General features: G+C 34.2%; 1 protein-coding gene across 3 annotated transcripts in view; it reads left to right on the plus strand.

The window, feature by feature from the left end:
• The first annotated feature begins 6,806 nt into the window (after window positions 1-6,806).
• Window positions 6,807-24,992, plus strand: part of LOC129533923 (uncharacterized) — a 118,614-nt gene continuing 100,428 nt past the window's right edge. Inside the window, exons 1-4 of one of the 3 annotated variants that reach the window (XM_063706665.1) lie at window positions 6,807-6,956; window positions 9,904-10,033; window positions 12,481-12,589; window positions 13,061-13,161. In XM_063706665.1, the coding sequence (XP_063562735.1) occupies window positions 6,849-6,956; window positions 9,904-10,033; window positions 12,481-12,589; window positions 13,061-13,161 (448 nt within the window). In that variant the 5' untranslated portion in view covers window positions 6,807-6,848. Of the gene's footprint in view, window positions 6,957-9,545; window positions 10,034-12,480; window positions 12,590-13,060; window positions 13,162-13,477; window positions 14,569-24,992 lie in introns of those variants that run through there. The other 2 variants (XM_055389290.2, XM_063706664.1) reach the window with 2 other exon arrangements.

Genomic DNA, 24,992 nt, shown 5'->3' on the forward strand with positions numbered 1-24,992 from the left:
GTATAGTACCATGGAATGTTAGAGTTGAAAGGAGCCCTGTGAAATATACAGAATGAGATTTCAGCTGCCCTGCCAGGATATTTGGAAGGGCACATAGTCCTTCCTTAAAGTGGTTTAAGGAACATTCAAAGAGCTGGGTGTTGGAAGCAGCCCTTACCCTAATGTTTTTTTCTTAAAATGCTTAAGGATGATTCACACTGTTTTGTGAACTGGTTGTTTATAGTTATGAGGTGATTAACAAATGTGTTCTTTAGAATAAGTCATTACAGTTTACATGCGCAAATGAGAACATTAAATGGTTTTTCTTTTTTAGTTATGCAGATAGGAAAACTAGAAACCTGAATGTGAAATTGCTTCGAGAATAGGATAACTGAACAACTGATAACGTCCATTTGCCACATGGAGGAATTATCGTATTTTCCTGTGTCAGTCACATTTAAATTAGTGAAATTAGTCCCTATATAAATTGTCAAATGTCCAAGAAGTTAATTATGTGTGTACACACACAAATGCACACACACATATATATTATATATATACCTTTTATATATATAATATAATATATATATACTTTGAAGGCTCTTAGAAAGACCAACTAACATAATCATAAAGCTATGCCAACATCTCTGATTTTTTTCTTATAAACAATTAAAATTTTCCTCAGGTTTACATAGGGAATGGTAAGGCTGCATTTTAAAGGGTACCACTTGGGATTACTTTTCCTTCTATAATCAGAAAAAATATTCCAGCTGCACTATTTTCTTTTCCTTTTCTTTCTTTTGAGACAGGATCTCACTCTGTTGCCCAGATCGGAGTGCAGTGGCATGATTACAGGTCACTGCACCCTCGACCTCCCAGGCTCAAGCAATCCTTCCACCTCAGTCCCGCAAGTAGCTGGCACCATGTGCATGTGCCATCTTACCTGGCTAATTTTCAAATTTTCTATGGAAACAGAGTCTCCCTATGTTGCCCAGGCTAGTCTTGAACTCCTGGGCTCAAGCAATTATCCCACCTCGGCCAAATTACTAGGATTACAGGCATGAACCAACACACTTGGCCTGCAGTGTTTTCACTAAAATATGTGCTATGGTCTGAATGCCGGTGTTCTCTCCAAATTTGCATGTTGGAATCTTAATATGATAGTATTAAGAGGTGGGAGCTTTGGAAACTTTGAAAAGAGGTTGAAGGAAGTTGCCTTTACCCTTTTCTGCCACATAAGAACACAATAAGAAAGTGTCATCTTTGAAGTAGAGAATAAGCCTTTACCCCTCACCGAATCTTCTGGCATCTTGATCTTGGACTTCCTAGCCTCCAGAATTATAAGCAATAAATTTCTGTTGTTTCATAAATAACCCAGTCTAAGATGTTTTCTCACAGCAGTTCATTTCAACTAACACAACATGAAAGTTTTATTGTGAACAACTGCTGAAATAGAATGCCTGTGGCAGAAGATATTTATGTTTTGGGGACAATTCAGATCTGTGTAATTGCATTTATCTCATTTTGCTCCATATTACAATCGGATGTTTTCAAGCTTTTCTACTATCCTGACTGAAAGGTCCTTAGTGCTGGCCATATCTAAATATGCATTATACTTAAAAAAAAATTCCCTGCAGAATCAAGAATGGTATAACACGTTTAGTGGCACTAAGGGAAAACTTGTTTAATTGAATGCATGATAATCTTAAAAGGACAGAGTTAGGCAAGTACTTTTTCCCCCAAGCTTAATCCGCATAATGCCAACAAGTAATTTGTTGTGAGTAAATATATAATTTTGTATCTTCCATTAATTTTCCTGCCCTGCCAATTTTTCATACAATAGTAGAATTACTTTCATGATGCCGTTGTCTTTTTCTCAGTGAGAAAGATTTGTAATTATTTACCTGCTAACAAACTCATTCTTTCACTCATTCATTAATTTTTCACCATTTAAGAAGGGCCTATTATATGCCAATAACTCAATAATACAAATATACTGAGAGATTTTTATGATTTTCCTATTTTTGTTATGCATTGCTTTTTTATTGGCATTGTTTATCCAATAATGATATGATAATTATGATAAAATGTATTTTGTCATCTATTAAGCTTGCTTTTTTTTTGTAGTAGAATTAGTGCAAGTCACTCAATATTTCCAGTTATTTCATGCCCCCTTAAAATTAGGCATGTAGAGTACAGCTTTGGCAAGGGCGTTGTAAAAAGAACTGTGTGATTTGTCATTCTGTTCTCTCTGCCCTGCTGATCCTGGAAACCTGTGTTCAGATCATTTTCATCAGCCTGATTCTTGGGTCTCTACAATGATAGAAATTCTTATCTTATCCACTGTTGACCAGGTAATGTAAGCTAGAAATAAATTTTTGTTCTATTAAGCCACTAATATGTGGGTATTGTTTATTTCTATATACCCACATAAAATCTTGCTTTATTAGTCAACTTTCTCTAGAGAGATGAAATTTCTAGGATAGATGTATATATAAAGGGGAGTTTATTAAGGAGTATCAACTCACACAATCACAAGATGAAGTCCCACAATAGGCTGTCTGCAAGCTGATGAGCAAGGAATCTAGTCCGAGTTCCAATACCTCAAAAGTAGGGAAGCCGACAGTGCAGCCTTCAGTCTGTGGCTGAAGGTCTGAGATCCCCTGGCAAACCACTGGTGTAAGTCCAAGAGTACAAAAGCTGAAGAACTTGGAGTCCAAGGAAGCATCAGCATGGGAGAAAGATGAAAGCTGGAAGATTCAGCCAGTCTGCTTTTCAGTCTTCTCCTGCCTGCTTTATTCTAGGCTGCACTGGCAGCTGATTAGATGGTACCCCCACAGACTGAGGGTGGGTCAGCCTCTCCCAGTCCACTGACTCAAATGTTAATCTCCTTTGGCAACATTCTTACAGACACACTCAGGAACAATACTTTGCATCCTTCAATCCAATCAAGTTGACACTCAATATTAACCATCACACTTGCTTATCCTAATTTATACAATCATTATCAATTTTATGTTTTCAATGGGGAAATGGGAGATGTTGGTCAAGGGCACAAGATTTTAGTTAGGAAGAGTAAGTTTAGTGATCACAGTGGTGATCATATCCGATAATACTGTGTTGCATATTTCAAAATGGCGAATAGATTTTAAATGTTTTTACCACAAAAACCTAAAGTATAGGTGAGGTGATAGATATATTAATCAGCATGATTTAATTATTTCACATGCATGCATGTATTAAAACTTATACCCCATTTATATATACAATTACTTGTCAATTAACAGTAAATAAATACATAAATATATAATATATACTATCATAGTGTTCTTCAAATAGGTCTTTGCATCTTTCTCGTGAATTTTTTTCTGACAATTTTATAGTTATATTGCATTATATAAATCATTTTCCACATTCCCAAATTTAAGTAAAGCAGAAAATCTTTTTAAACATATATTTTCTGGTGTCTATATTTCCTCCAAGTTTTCTGATTAGTTTTAGTATTTTTTCTTTAGTGTCTTGGGGTTTCTTTCCACGCTAATATATAGTCATCAAAATGAGGTATGTTTTACTTTGAATGCAATACCTGTAAAATAAGATAAAGAAGATCATTTAAAATGTATATGTCAAAACATTTTAGCTGCATTAAAAGCAGTTTTGGTGGGATATTCCACTGTGTTGTGATTCTTAGATTATATATAAAAAACGTAGCCTATGAGATAAAGGCCTGAGAGCCCCTGACAAACTATGCTGTGACAACATTTTATTTTTAATGAACCAAAAAAAATCCTACCTGTAAAAATCCTATGCCATCTTTATCCATGTGTACCCAATGGTTAGCTCCTGCTTGTACGTGAGGACATACGGTATTTGGTTTTCTGTTCCTGCATTAATTTGACCTGTGTAAGAAAGCTGTACATGTACCCCCTGAATCTAAAATAAAAGTTGAAATTATTTTTTAAAAAGCCTAGGCTTCTTCCTAAACCCCCCAAACATTTTTATTTACTCAACTATGTAAATGGAATATCTAATTTGTAATACCAGGTTAAAGATAAACATAATAAATCTTATTTTTCTTTTAGTTAGGTCAATTCAGTAGTCTTTTAAGCTATATCTAGATAATTTGGATAATTATTGATTTAAAACAAAGCAAATAAAAGTCATGAACCAACATTATGTTGGGATATAAATAAAATTTACTTCACAGTGAATTCTGTCAAATTTCACTTTTGAGTTCTTTGATATACTATATAAATTGTGTTGAAACATGTTTACCAAAGGCTAATTTATAAAAGTAATAAAAGAAAAAATGGTGTTTAGGAGGAAAAATGGCTAAATTACCATGGTGGATAAATAAAATGAAATTTGATATAATCATTAATGTAATACAGAATAATAAATAAGAATATGTAAAGATATTCCTAGCATATTGTTATGTAAAAACTAAGTTATAAAATAATATGTACCACTCTTACCTCACTATGAACACATTAGATACTAGTATATATCTACATATACATATATGTAGGATGTATATGTCTGTCGCTGACTACACACATGTATAAAAGACTGGATGCATGGATAAATAGTAAGATGAAATGTCTTTTAGTTTTCTTTTTTGCTTATCTGATTAAAAAAAAAATTTTAAGTGAACCTGTGTTGTCTTTGTATTGAATAAAAAGTCTTAAACTTTTTTTATCATCTTGTGACTCTTTAGTCACCCTTGTCACAGAAAATTCATTTCATCAGAATATGTGGCAATGTCATTACAATGATGGTTTGGGTCCTCGAATAAAGATTTCATGAAAAATATGAAGAAAAAGATGGTTCTTTTCCCTTTTTTCTATTTAGATATTTTGAAATAGATATACTGAAGGGAGTTAGACATGTTCCACAACAATTATAAAAAAAAAATCAGTCCATTAAGCTTGCCATCCTGACCTACATGATATTTCTATTGAAAGAAGTACAGTACTCAAGATAATTCCCATATAAGGCACTGAAATCAGCATTAAAGGATTTTGAATTACAGCTGATGAGCATGCAAGGCTGAAAGAAGACATTAATTTTTTTTTAAGTTCTGAATAGTGTTTAAATTTCTAAGATAAGAGCTACATTAACAGAAATTTATATATATCTTCTTTTTATTTCTCTATACATATGAACACATAGGAGAAGAGTCGAAAAAATGACCACGCACATTGTCTATTTATACTTTGGCATGATTTGCAGACATAATTACTGTTGAAGGAAGAAATAAACTCAAATATATTATTTCTCAGTCATAGTGATGTTTGAATATTTGCCTGTATTTTATGCCTTATAATTACAGACAAAATAACAATGTAACACATTTGTTCTGGCCATTATATGCATGTTAAACGCAGTTGCAAAACTCAAGGTATGCAAATATTTTATGGGTTATTCAAAATCACATTAGTTGTAATTTATTTAATAGTTTTTGAAGTGCAAAATTAGACATGCACATACTTTCATTTTAGGCTACTTGTTTTATCCACATATGAATTAATTAAACTGCACTTCCCAGTAAATATCTGTAGACTGACAAAGACTGTATGAGAAAGTTATTGTGAAAAACACTTTCGGAAGATTCTTGAAACTTTCAGTCTTCTAAACTCATAGAATTTTGTCTTTAGTTAGGTCACGAATACCATTTTTGTTAAGAATAAGCCAATGTATTTGGTTTGTTTAATTGCTCCTTTTTTCAAAAGCTTCGTTATTATTTTTCCTTCTTTTAAATTATAGGTCATAAAATATGTAGCCTATAAAATCATTCTCATTGGGAAAGAGTTGCAGAAAAGTCATTATCTTTTGAAGATAAGTATAGTTAAAAGGTAAATGTAAGCCTTTGGACATCATATAGGTGATCACTGAGCAATGAAATTGATGTTCACATCAAAATTACTGATTGTTACCCATTCTATTTATTAAGGCAAACTCATCATTGAAAATTAAAAATAAGTTTTTAAGTTTTATAAACATAAAAAAGTTTCTTGTTAACTCCCCTATAACATTTTACATATACCTTGATGATCGCTTAAAATAGTTTGTTTAAAATAGTGTGAAGTAAAAATTCTAGTCAGTTTTAAATACTTTGAATTAAGATTCCTGAATACTGTACCTACTGTGAAAAAAGGGAGTGAAAGGCAGAAAATTCATATTAGAGTGTTTTACATATTATCTAAAATGGAATGTAATAAACTGTTTTAAATATCCTTCTAGTTGTAATGATAGGATGTCTTTAGATAAATGTACAGAATTTATTTTATTTGACTAATTGATTGGTATATTCATCATCCACAGATATATTAGTGAAAGCTGGATTCTAAATGACTTTCCTATGATAAGCTTTCCAATTAATTCTTCTCACACTGTTTTCCTGGTGACATTTGAACTTCTTTCATTATATAAAACACATCTGGAATGATACATTGCTGAATAATAATCATGGATGCGAACATGTTAAAGATTGGACCCCTGACATAGTCAAATATGTTCTGGTTTAAAACAATGACCTCAACTAATGCTGCTTTAAGTGAACCACATTTAGAAAGAATATATAGGCATGTCTTTTTAGCCTGCCTGTCTTGTGCTAGAATTGGTCAAAGAGGGAGAAATGAAATTGTAAACTGTGTCTTCCTTGTTTGAGATGACGATAGTAAGTCATATTTTCCCTCCCATCTTCAAATATTATTTTCTTTTTCTTGTCTGATATTAAAAATACTGCAATAAGGAAATATTTAAAAAGTATTATCTAAAACATATGTTAAATTATGTATTACTTATAATTTACATCTGTTTCATAGGGCTACTAAATTTCTTCCATAGTGTATTTCATAAAGGAGAAGATGCTGATAAGATCTCGTTTAAATGGCTTGCTAATACAAGAAGCAGATCATTTTAAATGGACCTTACATCTTTATAGGATGTTAGAAATGAAGACATTACCTCAAAATGTAGGTAATTATTGCCTCCTCTTTTATCAGTGCTATTTTCTGAGGTATTATCATAAGAGAGCACTTTAGTATTAAGCAGGGCCTTAGAGTGGCAATAAATCAGTCCAACTGAGTCATCATTGTCTAAGGCATCTGAACTACTGAAATGTTGTGGATCCTACTGAGAGTGTGAAATCACTTGACCCTTGGCATTAACCTTTGCTGAATGAATAGACACTGCTTTCCACATTGAGGAACAAAGCAGAAGACTATTGATTAAACACATTCACTTGATATTAAATACTGGCTGAACTCACTTCTTGCTTCTAGTTCCAGAGGGAGAAACCCAGAGAGTTGCTGAGTCTCAAGAGAATGGATGTTTGTAATTCAGAGCAATGTTTTTCCTAGAAAGTACTTTTTTTTCCTCCTTTGATCAATAACTAGCACCCATGATCAGCCATGAGTATATATTGTCAATTCTGACCTGTATATTTTATCACTTAAGGTGAGAGGTCACAGTGTTGTTACTAATATTTCAGTTCTAAGCATGAATTGTTTCCTGACTTCAATATCTATTTGAAAAAGCAATTTGTTTTATATTATTTCTTGTTTATGAATCATTATTTTGGCAATTGTTTTGTCTGCAGTAGTAAAATATCTGATTTTTCTAGGATTCTTTGACTTAACCATTCTTTTTGTCGATGTTGAATTTTTACTCGACATTATTGGAAGAAATCACAGTAAAAGACAATCTTTGGATATATGAGTTATGTTACTTTGGAAAGAAAAACATTACAGCTAAATAAATTTCTCAATTTTATACAAGGGAAAAGCTTTGGAAGAGAGTGTAGCAGTACATGTGAGCATAAAGACAATAAAAATTAAAATATTTTATAAGAAGTCCTAAGCTGATTATCTTCTGATCTACTGCATGTGCCTAAACTATTGACAATAGTTTGACAGCTTCTTTATAGACCTACTTTATCCAGGAGGATAATTAAAATTAATTTAATTCATGGAACAAGAGCTAAATTTTAAAATTTTAGCCACAAATTAGAAAATCATCTTTGTTTTAAATTTCAGTGGCTTCTATGTGCTTAACTTTATATTACTGCAATTATTTTATTGCAAGAAACTACATAAATAGCTACAAGGTCTTTCTTTTCTTTCCAAAATTTCATATTATTCTGGGCTCAGGATATTACATCAGTAAAACTCTTCGTAATTTTTTTCATCACTAAAGGTTTTGACTGACTTATGTTTAATCTTAGAATTCTAGATCAGCTAGTTGTGAATCCATCACGGTTGAGCAAAGATGATTCCTTGCTTGAATAACAGAAAACCTTCCTTCTAAGGTATAATGGTGTAATTTAATACAGTAACATCCACACAGTCTCACACAGTTTGCACAATTTTTGAAAAGGAATATTAGAAGGCTGAGGGAAGTTGATAAAATGAATCATGCTGCTAAACTTAATGGTCAATCCTTTTGATTTGATGCATTCTACAGGGTGTGTAGCCCCTGAAATCTTTCTGTGAAAGCTGCTGAAGCTTGGAAAATATGGAAAACATTCTTTTAAAAGACTACTTTGGTTTTGTATCATGTATTTCTTTTTCTTTATTACTAAGGACACCTGTATAGCAGCCATTTTTTGTTTTACTGTTATCTTGAGCACAGGCAGGCTATATATGCACAAGAACCTTGAAGTTTACTTTGGCACTTGGGGGTACCAATGTACAATTTATTTAACTCACATAATACAGTACCAGCTAGTTTTGTGCAGGCCAAACAAAAGAAAGATAATCAGCTTACAAATACTGATATTCTAAGGTTATGCTTAATAAAAAAATTTAACGAGAATTTGTTTCTTTGAGTACCGACTAAATGTAACTATTACTTATTCTGCAGTTCATACTAGCAAACAAGTTATTTTTGTGGTATTTTAGATGTAACAAAACTCGGTAGAGAAGTGACTGTGTAAGGTCACGTAGTAAGTTAGTGACATAGCTGTGATTTGAATTCATGCAGCATGTACTGGAGACCCTTTCATAATCTTTTTGATGTCTTTATGTAGATTCCAAATGGAAATTATTTTAAAATGAGGTTGGTGATCAAAATAAAATGAAATTATAAATAATTTATTGAAAATAGAAATATTGAAACTCCAAATTCAGTATTGAAAGAAGGAAGGGAAGGAGAGGAAGAAGAAGAGGAAAAGAAAGAAGAAAAAGAGAGAAAAAAAAACAAAACAAAACACTTGGCTCAGTACTATAGCTCTTTAAGAAAAAGACCAAATAAGAACCTCAATTAAGACATATGCAAAAATAGTTGTTTATTGCTAACATGGGTGGGGAATTTGTAATTTTTTGAATGTTCAAACAAAGTAAGTAGATTCTCACTCAAATTTCTGCTAGAATAAATACCCCCATCCAGAGATAGTTTGGAACACACCAAGGTAAAGTGAACAGTGAATTTTTCTACTAATTACAGACGAGATCCACTAGAGTTTACTCTTGAAACTGGTATTGTTGCTGTATTAAAAACAAAGCTCCCTTTCCAAAAAGTGGTGGGTTTTTGGAAAGTCAATAAGAAAACTCCACAATTATTCTGCCATAAGTAGATTATTTAAAATTGAACTTTTCTGAGCAATGCTTTGACATGGTTCCCATTTATCTGACAAGTCACCAGAAACTTCTTTTTAAACAGTTTATATCTAAAAAGGACAGCTTTCAAGGTTTCCATAGCCTGAACATAACAGACTCCAGCCTGGAAGGAACCTTTTTGGGGAGAGACTTTTGTTTCCTTGAATTAGCAGAAGACTTTGAAATTGACTACACATTGTTAAATCTTTGCTTGGGATCTAGTAAAAACGTATATAGTTTATCTGACACAGTAGAGTTTATCTTTTCACATTTGTCATTCCTCATAAAAGATATCGACCAGACTTTTTGTGACTTTGACCAGCAGAAAACCTTGGCTGACATACTCAAGGCTGAAATGCAGTCAGCGGAAATGGAAACACTTCAACTCTGCCCCTGTGGCAAGAATGGCTTCCCTTCAGACAATCTGGTCAGATTCTTTATGGACCCAATGGGAGGTACATACTCGGGGCATTGCGTTTATGTTTTTCCTGACCTACCTGCTCCTTAGAGCTACATCCTAAGACTGCTGCTTGTGTAAAACCTTTCAGAACTATGCATCATTGATCTAGCCATAATCACACTGATCTGTTGGCTTTTCACTAAACTTTACTTAAGTGAAAACTAACCCTCTCCTTCCTGTTTGGAGTTATGATTGACTGTATGTCTTTTGAATGGTGTGAAGATGCTGGCTGTGAAACTAGAACACTGCTTTTTAAATGTCTTTAAAAGAAGGAAAGAAAAATTGTACCCTCAACTACCACAGAGCAAGATAAAAGAAAATAACGACAGCATGCACTGAGTCGGCAATGTTGACCTTTAGAAATTTTTTTTAGAACATCTCAACAGTTTGAAAATGACTTTCTCTTTTATTTTTCCCAAATTTATTCTTTTTTTGAATATAAGAATTTCATAAGAGTGCATTTTAATTTATTGATGCAATTTTTCAACTATGCTACACACGTATTTATAGAGAGCCTCTTAAATATTTTTGTTTTTTAGAAAACAAACATGTCACTTTCTGCCTGAGATATGGAACTAGGATAGGTAAATAAAAAGAATAGGAAACAAGAGGCCATAAGGACATTAAAAATTGGTCAGAAAAACCAGCAAGAATACTAGCAAGATATGGGCATGAGATGTAGTATAGAGTGTTACCAGCTCTTACTTTCCATCTCATCGTGCTCCCAAATCACTTAGACTCTGTTGAGCAGATATATATAAATTTAAGCTTTACACACAATATGCAGGTAACAAGTTATACAAATGCATAGAAACAAAAACCATGTTAGGTGTCTTTTATGTGGGCAGCACTGGTTTCAGATGCTAAGCCTTTACTATACATGTCTATAATTTTATGACACGAGGGTAGTATAAGTACTTAGTAATATTTATGGTCCTCACTCATTTCTCCCTGCACATTCCATGCATGTAGGTAATTTTTCTACAACAAATAGCTTATTCTTTTATAAGGAATGGGAATGGAAAGGGGCAATTATCATTTAGTTGCTTGGTACTGTACTTTTATGTATGCAAGGGCAGACCTCTTGCCCCACCTTTCAAAACAGCATTCCTAAACATCACAGTGCACCCAGAGCTGCTGAACGAGGGCATGTGTGCTGACCCGAATTATTAGCACATCCATCTGTCCAGCAACACTATGAAATATTTTCCATTTTTCACGTTACACATCTTTTATGTGAAAACACACACACACATAATGGCAGCTTTAATCAACAGGGTAGCTGTGGATAAGAATTAACATTGACCATAATGATTTCCTTTCACATGTTATTCTAATTCTAAAATTAGTAACAATAAAATAGTGTGGTTAAATAAATATTTTAAAAATCTTGATTCCTTTCCCATTTTTCTCCAGATCCTTCCTTTCTTACATTCAACCTTGTTTATAAAGGTTGTTATATAAAGAAATACTGCCTGTTGGTTATAAAAATGGTCTGGTTGTGTGTAAGTAAAGGCAGATGAGTCACTTTGCTATTATCCTAGGTGAGTTCAATAAATAGGTTAGAGATCATGCAGGAATCAAAACAGTGGCTCTAATACATCAGCCCAAATGAATTTTTTAGCAGCAGATTAGTCTGTTATGCAACAATCAACTGTGGCTCTAGCTAAGGAAACACGTTTTATTTCATAATGCGAGGATTGACTTCTGATACCCAGAAAAGAGTGAAATAAAGAGCCTTGAGAATGTATCGTCTTAAAGTCTTCCCTGGAAAAATGACCTGGTGATTGATTACACCAAAGAACTGAGATCCCCGCACTGTTCAAGCTACCGTATTTAATGTCATTTGATTCCACTTATTTTCTGGTTTGGTAAAAAGTTTCCTTTTATGATTTTTAGAATGGTCATGATTCTCAAATCAGGTTACCAAATTTTATTAAATTGGACAATAACGTTATCTATTTAGAATTAATATGAGGTAATGTCCTTCCTAATTTATGGTATCTATTCTAGGATTCACTTCTGGGATATATTATTGTTATGAGCATAAGAGAAAAGGGAAATGAAGTGGTTCCTGGCAAAGAAGTTACCACAATATATTCAAAATAAAGAACTATCTGATGCTTATCAACATGCTATAAGGAACTTTAGGTAGAAAAAAAAGCCTTGGGATTTTATGTGAGAGACAGCCTTTGAGATGGGTTTGGAAAGCCCATATGTTGAAAGAAAATTTTAACCTCACCCTCAAATGGCATTCTCGTCTCCTTTGAGATTTATCCACTGAAGGGGGCCCTATACCAGATATGTAGTCCACATCTTAGCTCATATAGCACTTTATTATAACTGCTTTCTGTGTCTTCCACTGGGCTGTGACTCAATGAAAGCAGAAAAGTTGAAAGGAAAGAGAAGTAAGTCTGACATTACTTTTAATCTCACTCTCAGAAATTGGATGCTTGTATATACCTCTCAGCATCTTTGAAGGGGCACTGAAACTTCAATCAAATTTGGAAAAGGGAGCGCTGAACTTTAGACCTGCTTTAAATGTGCAGAGGTAGGATTGAGACTTTCTTTCCTTTCTAAAATACCTCTCATGATTCTTAACTACTTTTATAGAGTCCTTGAGCCTTGAGTCTCAGCCATATTAAAATCCCTTTTTCAAAGACACTCACTGAAGGAATAATAGCTTAGTACTAAGAAAAAACACCACAAGTTAAAAATGTACTTGGCTATAATGGAATTTATCATCATAAACTACAATTGTCAGTTAAGTTGTGTTCCTTAAGGCATTAACAATGTTTGCCCAAAATGAGCTGATTGATCATCAGTACTAAGAAATCTTTTGTGAATTATTGTTGATGCTAAACACAGTTTTTGATTGTGATAATAGCTTGGCCTTGGAGTCCAGTTTGCTTGCTTGCAAATTAGCCAGTGTTCTTTGGTGCAGGGGATGAGAAATGTGACATTGACTTTGGAATTGTGATCAATAGCTTTTGATCTAAGAATCCTTTTTCTTTTTTGCAAGTGGCAACTGGCACAAGGAACACTTTCCATCTGCAAGAAAGAATACAAAGAACTTGGAACAAGAAAAAAGTAGATATCTCATCAGTCAATGTTGCTGTATAGGTAAAGTCTGAATTTTTTTAAAAAAGCAGAAGCATCTCTATTATAAAGATTTAATAGTTGCAGGGTAGTGTAGACAGGGCTCTGTATGTTAAAGCATTAAAAACAGAAGCAAAACAACATAAAACAAAAGTGTCCCTTTAATGAGTTCAGTCTTACACGACCAAAATGTTGTTATAATTGCCCCTAGGATTCTACCTACAAAAATGGATTATTTAGTTAGGTATTGTATTAGTCCATTCTGGCACTGCTATAAAGAAATACATGAAACCGGGTAATTTGTAAAGAAAATAGGTTTAATTAGCTCATGCCTCTGCAGGCTGTACAGGAAACATGGCTGGGGAGGCCTCAGGAAACTTTCAATCATAATGGAAGGGGAAGCAAACACATATATGGCCGGAGCAGGAGGAAGAGAGCAAAGAGGGAAGCGTCACACACTTTTAAAGAACCAGATCTCATGAGAACTCACTCCCTATCATGAGAGCAGCAAGGGGGAAGTCTGCCTCCATGATCCAATCACCGCCCACCAGGCCTTTCCTCCAACATTGGGGATGACATCAGATGAGGGTGAGGACACGAATCCAAACCATATCAGGGATTAAATCTTCCAGTATGATATATGATATCAGACACATCAGACACATTTCAAAAAGAAGAATGAATAAATATGAATGAGAAATTTGATATAGACTCTAGGTTGCATAAAAAGGGGTCAGATAACTTTTACAAGGATAGCTCTATATAGGTCTACCTCCAAGAAAATGAATGCATACTAATGCTCGATCCTAGTATTTGTGTTTTGTTTCATTTTAAGGGTCCCTACATGTTTTACAGATACTCACATTTTATTTTCTGTTTTCTATGCAATCTATAATTTATTGCATTCTAAATATTTTTTCATTTCTATTTTCTTATGTTTAAAATAAACTTCTTTCTTTCCTTGGGGATAAGCCACTTGCTATTAAGGGAACATTCTTGATTTATTATGGATAGGTTGAATAAAGTTTTCATAAAGTATCTTATTCACGTAATAAAATTTACCAATATGAAAGTCTTTTGACTATAACTCTAGCACTTTCTCATTAACCTATGCCTTCAGTACAGCAAAGGATATGCATTTGTATGAGGATTTGTGTTTTAGATGCAGACTGATTAAATAGAGATACAGTTTGTTAATGAAATAATGTATATAGACACCATGCCCAGCACTTGTTGGACATTATGTCATTAGTCCTTATAATAAGCTGCAGAGCCAAATATGGTATCCAAACTCTTCTCTCCATTTGCAAAGGACTAAACTGAGACTCTAGTTCAAAGATGTAAAGTAAAATTCCCAAGATTACGAAGCTAATGAGTGACAAACTGACATTATAATTTCAAAGTAATTCCACTCTTAGTTACATTACATTGCCTCCCTCTCAGTTTTTATCATCAATATAAATGTTTGTTTCATAAGTAGAGTCTATGATTATGTTTTATGTTGACATTTTCTTACTCTGCATATAGTAATAAGAGTATTAGTGGGAAACAGAGAGAAGAAATGTTTTTTAATTTCTCGAGTTGGAACATGTTGTTTACTTAGGCCTTTGGTCAAATCATAGTTTATCATCTGTATTAGTATGTTCTCATGCTGCTATAAGGACATACCTGAGACTAGGTAATTTATAAAGAAAAGAGGTTTAAGTGACTCCCAGTTCCATAGCGCTGGAGAGGGCTCAGGAAACTTATAATCATGGCAAAAGGGGAAGCAAACATGTCCTTCTTCACATGGTGGGAGGAAGGAGAAGAATGAGAGCCAAGTGAAGGGGGAAGCCCCTTATAAAACCATCAGATCATGTGAGAACTTACTCACTATTACAAGAGTAGCATGGTGGAAACCGCCCCCATGATTCAGTTACTTCCCACTGGGTTCCTCCCACAACATGTGGGGATTATGGGAACTACAATTTGAGATGAGATTTGGGTGGGGACACAGCCAAACCATATCATCTTCTTTTCTTATTTTATTAAAAATGTCCTTTCTGTAGCATTCTGAGCTTTGAGTCTGTATCTTGTTATTACAGAGAGTAGCTAAATGAATAATTATTAGCACCTTTTTAATAATGTACTCCTATATAATTGAAGAAAAATTATTGTATAAAGCTAATATATATTAAGATTTATTTTGATTTTCTTTAATAAAAAAATCAATTCTTAGTATAAAAGGTACACCATTGAGCTAATTTGATTTGAGTAATGATATCTATTTTAAGAGAAAAATGAGAAAAATAACAAATCTACTGTTAGTAACACCATTACTTTTATACCTGAACATACTTTCTCCAGATCTTTATTTTCTTGTCTATCACCAATTGTCCATTAGGCAAATTTTCACGATATTGACTTTTCTAATTTAAAAATATCCTTGTATTTTTTTCTGTTTATTCTACTGAAATAAATAATGTCACAATGATGTTCTATCATTTCACCCACAAGAGAAAAATATCGTGAAATTTTAATAAACAGTAATTAATTCATTCAATATCTGAGTAGCTACTATGTGTCAGGCACTGATATGGCCCTGTGAATATAATAGTGAACCCAATAGACAAAGAGTCCTGCTCTCAAGGAAGTTATATGACAATAAACAAGATTGATAAGTAAAAAATATGGTGATATGGTGTAATACATAGTAACAAGTGCTAAGAAAATAATAATGTAGAAAAGGGGCAAAGAGAATATTGGGGACAGTATGTTTTAGATAAGGTGGCCAAGGAAGGCCTAATGAGATGATGTCATTTGAGTAGAGACCTGGATGAAGTGAGATAGCAAATCACAACTTTTTTTAATTACATATAAAATATCCTTTATGCAGTTATGTATTTGGCATTATGTAGCTATTATATTGACATTAGTGTTAAAGTGTCTTTCTAGTAGCCCAGTTTTAATAATTGTTTCAGCAAGACTGCGTGTGTATTGTCCTTTAGGCTCTATTATTCCTTTATGAATGCCAGAAGACTTCTGAAGCAGCTGCTCAAGTCATTTAGGAAAAGTAATATCCTTGGCTAAAAGTAGTATTCCACTTATTGGCTACAGAATATTGAGATATAAGACAGAATCCCTATCTATAAGTTTATTCTCCTATTAAAGAAATGAATAATGCTGGGATACTAGAGAACCCCTCTTTTCTCCAAAGGAGACAGTCCCTAAATCTCTTCTTATCGCATCAAATTTTAAGCCTAGGATTTCTAGGTGATGAATACTTTTCTTCAAATTTTTTTCCCCATGACTGATCTACCTAAAACCAAAACTGATCTGTTCCCTACATGCCCGATACACAGTGGTAAAGAGAAATCAGATATACAATTTGATTGAAAATTCTTTATTTAAAGCATGGTGCTATATATATGTATGTCAGTTTTAATATATATTTTATGGTAATCAGTTAACATTTGAAGCACTCTATTTGGATTGTCTCTGCTAGAACTCACTCCCACTCCTGCAGCTATGATAAGCCCTTCAATTATCTTTATCTCACCACCAACAAAGGATGTATTAATTAAGATAATCGACTTTAGAAATGATTATTCATTCGTGAAATAAGTGATGTTTAAGATATGTGCACTTTCTAGAAATGTTACACACTCACCTCTGGCCTTGCATGAACAGGGTCTAGGAATCTAGTGGCCACAGTAGTATATTCCTTTTAATTTGTTTCCACTTCCCTTCAGAATGGCATTGTAAGCCCTGGATTCTGTATAGTCCTATGTTTAGACATACATGGTGGAGCTCATTGACTTAATCCAACTAGCAGTATACAGAATCCTAGAATATTTATTCATTTATTTCTGCTAGAATATTTATTTATTTATTTCCATTGATCCTTTCATGCATGGTTTGGCCAGAACATCTAAAAGGAATGAGAACAGAAACTTCATTGCCTTTACAGAAACGGTTGTAAAAAAAAAAAAAGTACAAACTAAAATACATGTTTGGCAGAATTTGATCTCAGTCTTGCACAGTTGTGAGAGATGAACATTTAGTTCTTATGTACTTATAGCCAATGGAGGCCAAAGAAACTTAACAAAAAGAATCTAATAATTGTGAATGACCACATTGGCTGAAGTCAGTGCACAATTACTACATTAAAAAAGTCCCAATTCAAAAGGAGACAAGGGAAACACACAGCAGTCACTGGTTCATAACAAAAATCAAGATGATAAATATAAAAGAGATTGTAAATATAAAACTATTGTAAAGTTTTAAAATTGTTAAAAAAAAAAAGGCTTAGCAGTAGATGAAACTATGCCCTATGCATTGTCAAGCACATTCCTTTAAAAGTGCTTGGAAAAGAGCAGGGAGGCTTCTTGTTCTAGTAGGTCCTGCTTTGTGTGAGGAGCTTGTTGCTTATGATGGCCACATCTGAGTTTTGGAGAGTGTGTCCCCTGGGTGGTTGTGCATCTTTCATCCCACTTCCTGCTGCTGCAGATCTAGAGGCCTGTGGATTTCTTTACAGAGTGCACAGTTGCAAGCAATTCCTTGCTATCTTGTTTGTTTAGTAGTTCAGTTCCCTACAAACTTTAATAAGAAATCAGTATGTTTCTACCTGTTAGGAAACAAAGCTAAAGATCTTGTTTGGATGTTGTTTTAAACCTGATAAATTTGGCTCTCGGGAGTTGGCTTCTATGCTCTGACCTTCTTTTCTCCCTTTTTTTTAGGAGCCACAACCTTGAAGCCAATTGGGACAATAGGATGTTGTGGCAAGACCCTCACCTAATCTTTGCTGGGCTGGGCTTGCTCCCGTTGTTCAGCAGAGTGTTTTTAAAAGAATGTGTTTGATAACACGTAGGGCATAGTTTTACCTACTGCTAAGCGTGCCTTTTTTAAAATAACAATTTTAAAATTTTATAATAGTTTCATATTTGCAGAAAAATTATGGAGATAGCACAGAGTTCCCATATATCCCGTGCCCAGTTTTCTTTATTATTAAATTCTTACATTAGCATGGTACATTTGTTACAGTTAATGAACAAATATCTATATGCTGTTATTAACTAAAGTCTATATTGTATTCAAATTTCCTCTTTCTGTTCCAGCTGTAATTCAGGGTGTCACAATATGTTTAGTCATCGTGTCTCCTTGGGCTCCTTATGGCTGTGACACTCTCTCAGACTTTTCTGGCTTTTGATGTCCATAACAGTTTTGAGGAATACTGGTCAGGTATTTTGTAGCACGTCCCTCACCTGAGAATTCTGATGTTTTTTCATGATTAAGCTGATGATATATGTTTTTGGGAGGCAGATCACAAAGGTAAAGTCCCAGTTTCATTACATCATATCACAAAAGAGTATGTACAATTGTTAAAAAAAAGTTTTCATTGGGAGGCCAGCTCCACCACCTTGAATTCTTAGGTAAGCAAATGTAAGCCCAGTGTAAACAGTAAAACCAAGCTTAAATTTTACCAATCAGAAACTACCAACTATCTTCTAACTAGGGACATCCCACTTTAACCAATCAAACCAATCAAATTTCTTTGTCTTGATTATACCTTGTAAAATTTTTCTGTCTCTTGCTTCCCTCTCCTCCAAGTGGAGCATAGAACTGCCTATGGCCTGGTGCTGCCTGATTCGTGAATCACTGAATGTTCAAATAAACTCATTGACATTTTAATGTGCCTGAGTTTATCTTTTAATGTTATCAATATGAGTTATCACTGTTGAAGTTCACCTTAGTCACCTGGTTGAGGTGGTGTTTGTCTTATTTCTTCACTGTAAAGTTACTCTACTGTCTACTTGCTTTTTTTTTTTTTTTAACTGCATCCTTTGGAAGAAAGTTATTATGCACAGCTCACATTTAAGGAATGGGGAGCATCAAAAAGTGGGCAAAGGATATGAACAGACACTTTTCAAAAGAAGACATTTATGCAGCCAACAGACACATGAAACAATGCTCATCATCACTTGTCATCAGAGAAATGCAAATCGAAACTACAATGACATACCATCTCACACCAGTTAGAATAACGATCATTAAAAAGTCAGAAAACAACAGGTGCTGGAGAGGATGTGGAGAAATAAGAACGCTTTTACACTGTTGGTGAGAGTGTAAACTAGTTCAACCATTGTGGAAGACAGTGTGGCAATTCCTCAAGGATCTGGAACTAGAAATACCTTTTGACCCAGCCATCCCATTACTGAGCATATATCCAAAGGATTATAAACCATGCTACTATAAAGACACATGCACACGTATGTTTATTGCAGCACTATTCACAATAGCAAAGGCTTGCACCAACCCAAATGTCCATCAATAATAGACTGGATTAAGAAAATGTGGCACATATACACCACGGAATACTATGCAGCCATAAAAAAGGGTGAGTTCATGTCCTTTGCAGGGACATGGATGAAGCTGGAAACCATCATTCTGAGCAACCTATCGCAAGGACAGAAAACCAAACACCGCATGTTCTCACTTATAGGTGGGAATTGAACAATGAGAACACCTGGACACAGGGCGGGAACATCACACACTGGGGCCTGTCGTGGGATGAGGGGCTGGGGGAGGGATAGCATTAGGAGAAATACCTAATGTAAATGGCGAGTTAATGGGTGCAGCAAACCAACACGGCACATGTACACGTATGTAACCTGCACGTTGTGCACATGTACCCTAGAACTTAAAGTATATATATATATATATATATATATATAAAGCAATGGGGAGTTATGCTTCACCCTTATAAAAGTATCTACATGAGTTATTTGGAATTATTCTGCATGGGAAATTTGTTTAATCTCTTTATTTGTTGAATCATTTATATCAGTATATTTATTTTACATTTTGTGTTATAATCCAGTACTACTTTATTTATTATAGTACTTGAATTGCTCCAGCTTTGGCTTTGGAAGCTCTTTCAGTTGGCTCTTGTGTCCCTTTGAGATACCTGAATCATCGTGGGAGTTTCTTTTTGAACACTTTTTTACTTTCTGGTACTACAAGATGCTCCACAATCATCTATTTCTTGGTGTGTCATGGAAACAGCTATGTTTCCAAGGAGCCCTGGTTCCTTTTAGTGGAAGATGATAGTAGAAACTAAGACCTTGGCAATAGGTATGCTCATTGCTACTGATCTGTTCTTGCTTCCAGATCCTCTTTCTTGACAAAGCAAGGAAATATATGTGTGTACACTAATCATGTATACACTATCTATGAACATTTCTATGTGTAACCCTCTGTATCTGTATTTAGTTAAACATGAGTTCATACTGATGTCTGTAACTTTAATCCATTACAATCTGGGTCATTTTAGCCCTGTCTTCTCTGAAACCTCCCACTACTACAATGAGAAGCCTGGATCCCCTCATCTGCCATTCATTTACTTAATTATTGATTTCCACTATACAGGTATTGTGATATCTGAGTTGTAAACAGGAATCCCCTTAGAAAAAACCTTACCAACTATATTGTGGTGCTTATGTATTATTTCTGTTTATCTTTAGTCTTATAGATACCAATCATTTCCAAAGTCACTTAGATCAGGATCCTTTCCCCCAAATTCTTCAGTGAGGTAGTTTCATACATTTGTAGTACATTCTGCATTCCGTTTGTACATTCTGCATTCCATTCTTGGGTCCCTTGAATTCTTAACATTTTTTAAAAATACTCATATGTTAGGGTTCAAAACTCCATATATTATACATTTTATGGTTTGGACAAGTGGATAGTGTCATGTATCCACCCCTATGGTGACATACAGATTAATTTTACTGCCCTAAAATATCTCCTGTGCTTCACCTATTCAACCCCCTCTCCTCAAACCTTTGGAAATTACTGATCTTTTTACTGACTTTATAGCCTTGCTATTTCTGAATGCCATGTAATATCAGACTGTTTTTTTTTTTTGGCTTTTTTCTTTCACTAGTAATATGTGTTTCAGATTCATCTATATCTTTTAGTGACTTAAAAGCTGATTTGTTGCCTATCAATGATAAAGTGTATAAAGAAAATGTGGTACATATACACCATGGAATACTATGCAGCCACAGAAAAAAAGAATGGGATCATGTCCTTTGCAGGAATGTGGATGGAGCTGGAGGCCATTATCCTTAGCAAATTAATGCAGGAACAGAAAACCAAATACTGCATGTTCTCACTTATAAGTGGGAGCTAAATGGTGAGAACACATGGACACATAGAGGGGAAAAACGCACACTGGGGCCCACGAGAGGGTGGACACTACAAGGAGGGAAAGAAACAGGAAATGCAGCTAATAGGTACTAGGCTTGATACCTGGGTGATGAAATAATCAGTATAACCAACCCCCATGACACATGTTCGCCAGTGTAACAAACCTGCACAGCCTGCACATGTACCCCTGAACATAAAAGTTAAAAATAAAAAAGCTCATTTTTTTTTTTACTGATTAATATTCTATTTTATTTATGTACCATTGTTTATCCATTTGCCTATTGAAGGACATATTAGTTGCTTCCAGGTTTTGGCAATTATGAATAGAGTTGCTATATATGTTTGTGTGCTGGTTTTTGTGGACATAAATTTTCAAATTATTTGGGTAAATATTTCAATTGCTAGATTGTATGGTAAGACTCTTTTTAACGTTGTAAGAAATTGCCAAACTGCCTTCTAAAGTGGCTTTACCATTATGCATACTTACCAGCAGGGAATGAGAGGTCTTGCGGCTCCTCATCAGCCACTGATATTGTCAGATTTTTGGATTTTAGGCATTCTAAAACTGTGTAGTGGTATCTCATTATATTAATTTGTAATTCTCTCTGATGACAAATTATGGTGAGAAATTTTCATAAGTTTGTTTATTATCTGTTTATCTCCTGTGGTGAGATGTGTGTCTATTCAGATCTTTTCACCATTTTTAAATAGGGTTGTTTCATTTTTGTTGAGTTTTAAAAGATTATTCGTATTTTGAACACAAGTTCTTTATCCGACATGTTTCAAAAATATTCTCTCCTAGTTTGTTGCTTGTCTTTTCATTTTCTTAACAGTGTCTTTTGCAGAGCACAAGTATTTAATTTTAATAAAGCTACATTTATCAATTTTTCTTTTATAAACTGTGTTTTTGGTGTCATATCTAAAAACTCACTACCAAACCCATGATCACATAGATTTTCTTCTATGTTATCTTCTGGAAGTTTATAATTTTCATTTAAAATTTAGCTGTGTAAATCTTTTTAAAATGCATTTTTGTGTTAGGTGGAAGATTTGTGTCTAGGGTTATTTATTTATTTATTTTTGCATATGTACATCTGTTTTTCAGCACCATTTGTTGAAAAGACTATCCTTTCTCCATAGAATTGTCTTTGCTTCTTTGTCAAATATCAGTTGACTACACTTGTGTTTATCTATTTCTGGACTCTCTATTCTGTTCTCTTAATGTTTGTGTCTATTTTTTCAACTATGTCACTGTATCCTAGTTATTGTGGCCTTAGTAAGTCTTGAAATAAGGTGTGTGAGTCTTTTATCTTTGTTCTTCTTCAGTATTACGTTGTCTAATCTAGATCTATTGCCTTTCCATATAAACTTTAGAATCAATTTGTCAATGTTCACAAAATAACGTGCTTGTATTTTGATTTGAATTGTGTTGAGCTTATAGACCAACTTATAAAAAATTGACATCTTGGCTATTATTAAAAAGTCAAAAATTAATAGATGCTGGCAAAGTTGCAGAGAAAAGGGAATATTTACATACTGCTGGTGGGAATGTAAATTAGTTCAGTGAGTATGGAAAACAGTTAGAGATTTCTCAAGGGACTTGAAACAGAACTACCATTACTGGGTATATACCCAGAGGAATATAAATTATTCTACCACAAAGACACATGCACATGGATGTTCATTGCAGCACTATTCACAGTATCAAAGACATAGAATCAACCTATATGACTATCAGTGGTGAACTAGATAAAGAAAATGTAGTACATATACACCATGAAATACTATGCAGCCATAAAAAAGAATGAGATTATGTCCTTTGCAGCAACATGGATGGGGCTGGAGGTCATTATCCTAGCAAATTAATGCAGGAACAGAAAACTAAATAATGCGTGTTCTCACTTATAAATGGGAGCTAAACTTCAAGTACACATGGACACAAAGAAGAAAACAACAGAAACCAGGGACTACTTGAGGGAAGAAGGAAGGAGGAGGGAGAGGATCAAAAAACTACCTATTGGATACTACACTTAGTATCTAACTGATGAAATAATCTGTACACCAAACCTCCATAACATGCAGTTTACTCATGTAACAAACATGCATATATACCCCCTGAACCTAAAACAAAAGTTAGAAAGAAATAAAAATTGACATCTTGAGAATATGAAGCCTTCCTATCCATGAACACAGACTATCTCTTTATTTAGATCTTTAATTTCTTTTATCAGTGTTTTGTATTTTCCTCATATACATATTGTACATATTTTATTAGATTTATACCTAAGTATTTCTCTTTTTTAGTGCAAATGTAATGGTATTGTGTTTTATATTTTATGTTCCAATTGTTTATTACTGGCATAAAATAAAGCTTTTGACTTTTGTGTACTCAACTTGTATCCTGCAATCTTACTATAATCACTTATTAGTTCCAAGAGTCTGTTGATATTTTTTGGAATTTTCTACGTAGAAAATAATTTCATCTGTGAACAAAGACAGGTTTATTTCTTCCTTCTCAATCTGTATGCCTTTTATTTCCTTTTCTTGTCTTATTACATTAGCTAGGACTTTGAGTATGATATTGAATAGGAATGGTGACAGCAGCATCTTTGCTTTGTTTCTGACCTTAGTGGGAAAACATCTAGTTTTTCACCATTAGATATGATGTTAGCTACAGGCTTTTCCCAGATATTCTTTATCAAGATGGGGAAGTCTCACTCTGTTCTTAGTTTGCTAAGGGTTTTCTTTTTATCATGAGGTATAGCTTTCTACTATATTTCTATAATACTTTCTACAAGAGTATTTTTACTCTTAGGTAAAGTAGCGAGGCTAGCAGGGCTGGAATGGGAGAAATGGCCTTCCTTCCAGCTGTGATAAGGCTCAGGTAGTCTTTTCCCTGGGAAAGTAGGTATTGGTAATGCAGAATGCCTCGGCCGTATTTCAGAATAATTACTCATTCCTTCCTCCTGCCAGAGCCATGTGAAATTTTTTTCAAAATTTTTACCATGAGAATCCAGTAAGATTCCTGGAAATAAAACCCAGGAAACTCTCAGAGTTTTCCTGACTCGCGTGTTAATTCACACTCAAAATCCCTCAATTCATCAAAATTGCCACTTAAGTTTCCTACCAGCTTATACTCCAGTGACTTCTGCTCCAGATCTTGTGTAACTTTCTGGAATCTCTTGTCTGTCCGAATTTGGAGTGGCAGTTTTTCCTGTAACTGTTCTCTGGTAGGTCTAAGAAGTCACTGACTGGAAGTCTAAGCCTGATATTTTTAAGTCATTCTATTTGGAGTACAAGAACAGCTGCTTTTGTGATCTTGTACATCTCCAAAGTAAGAAAAACTTCAGTTTATGTAGATTTTCTAGGAGGGCAGTTGCTATGGTCTGAACGTTTGTGTCCCCCTCAAATTTATATGTTGACATTCTAACCCCCAAGGTGACAGTATTAGGAGGTGGGGCTTTTGGAAGGTGATTAGGTTATATAGGTAGAGCCCTCATGAATGGGATTGGTGTCTTTATAAAAGAGGCCAGGAAAGACCCCGCACCCTTTCACATGTGAGAAGGAGCCATCTATAAACTAGGAAACAGACCCTCACCAGACACCAAGTCTATTGATGCTCTTATCTTGGGATTCCCAGCCTCTAGAATTGTGAGAAATAATTT

This window comes from Gorilla gorilla, chromosome 4, assembly GCF_029281585.2.
Source record: "Gorilla gorilla gorilla isolate KB3781 chromosome 4, NHGRI_mGorGor1-v2.1_pri, whole genome shotgun sequence".
In the NCBI taxonomy this organism is placed as follows: Eukaryota; Metazoa; Chordata; class Mammalia; order Primates; family Hominidae; genus Gorilla; species Gorilla gorilla.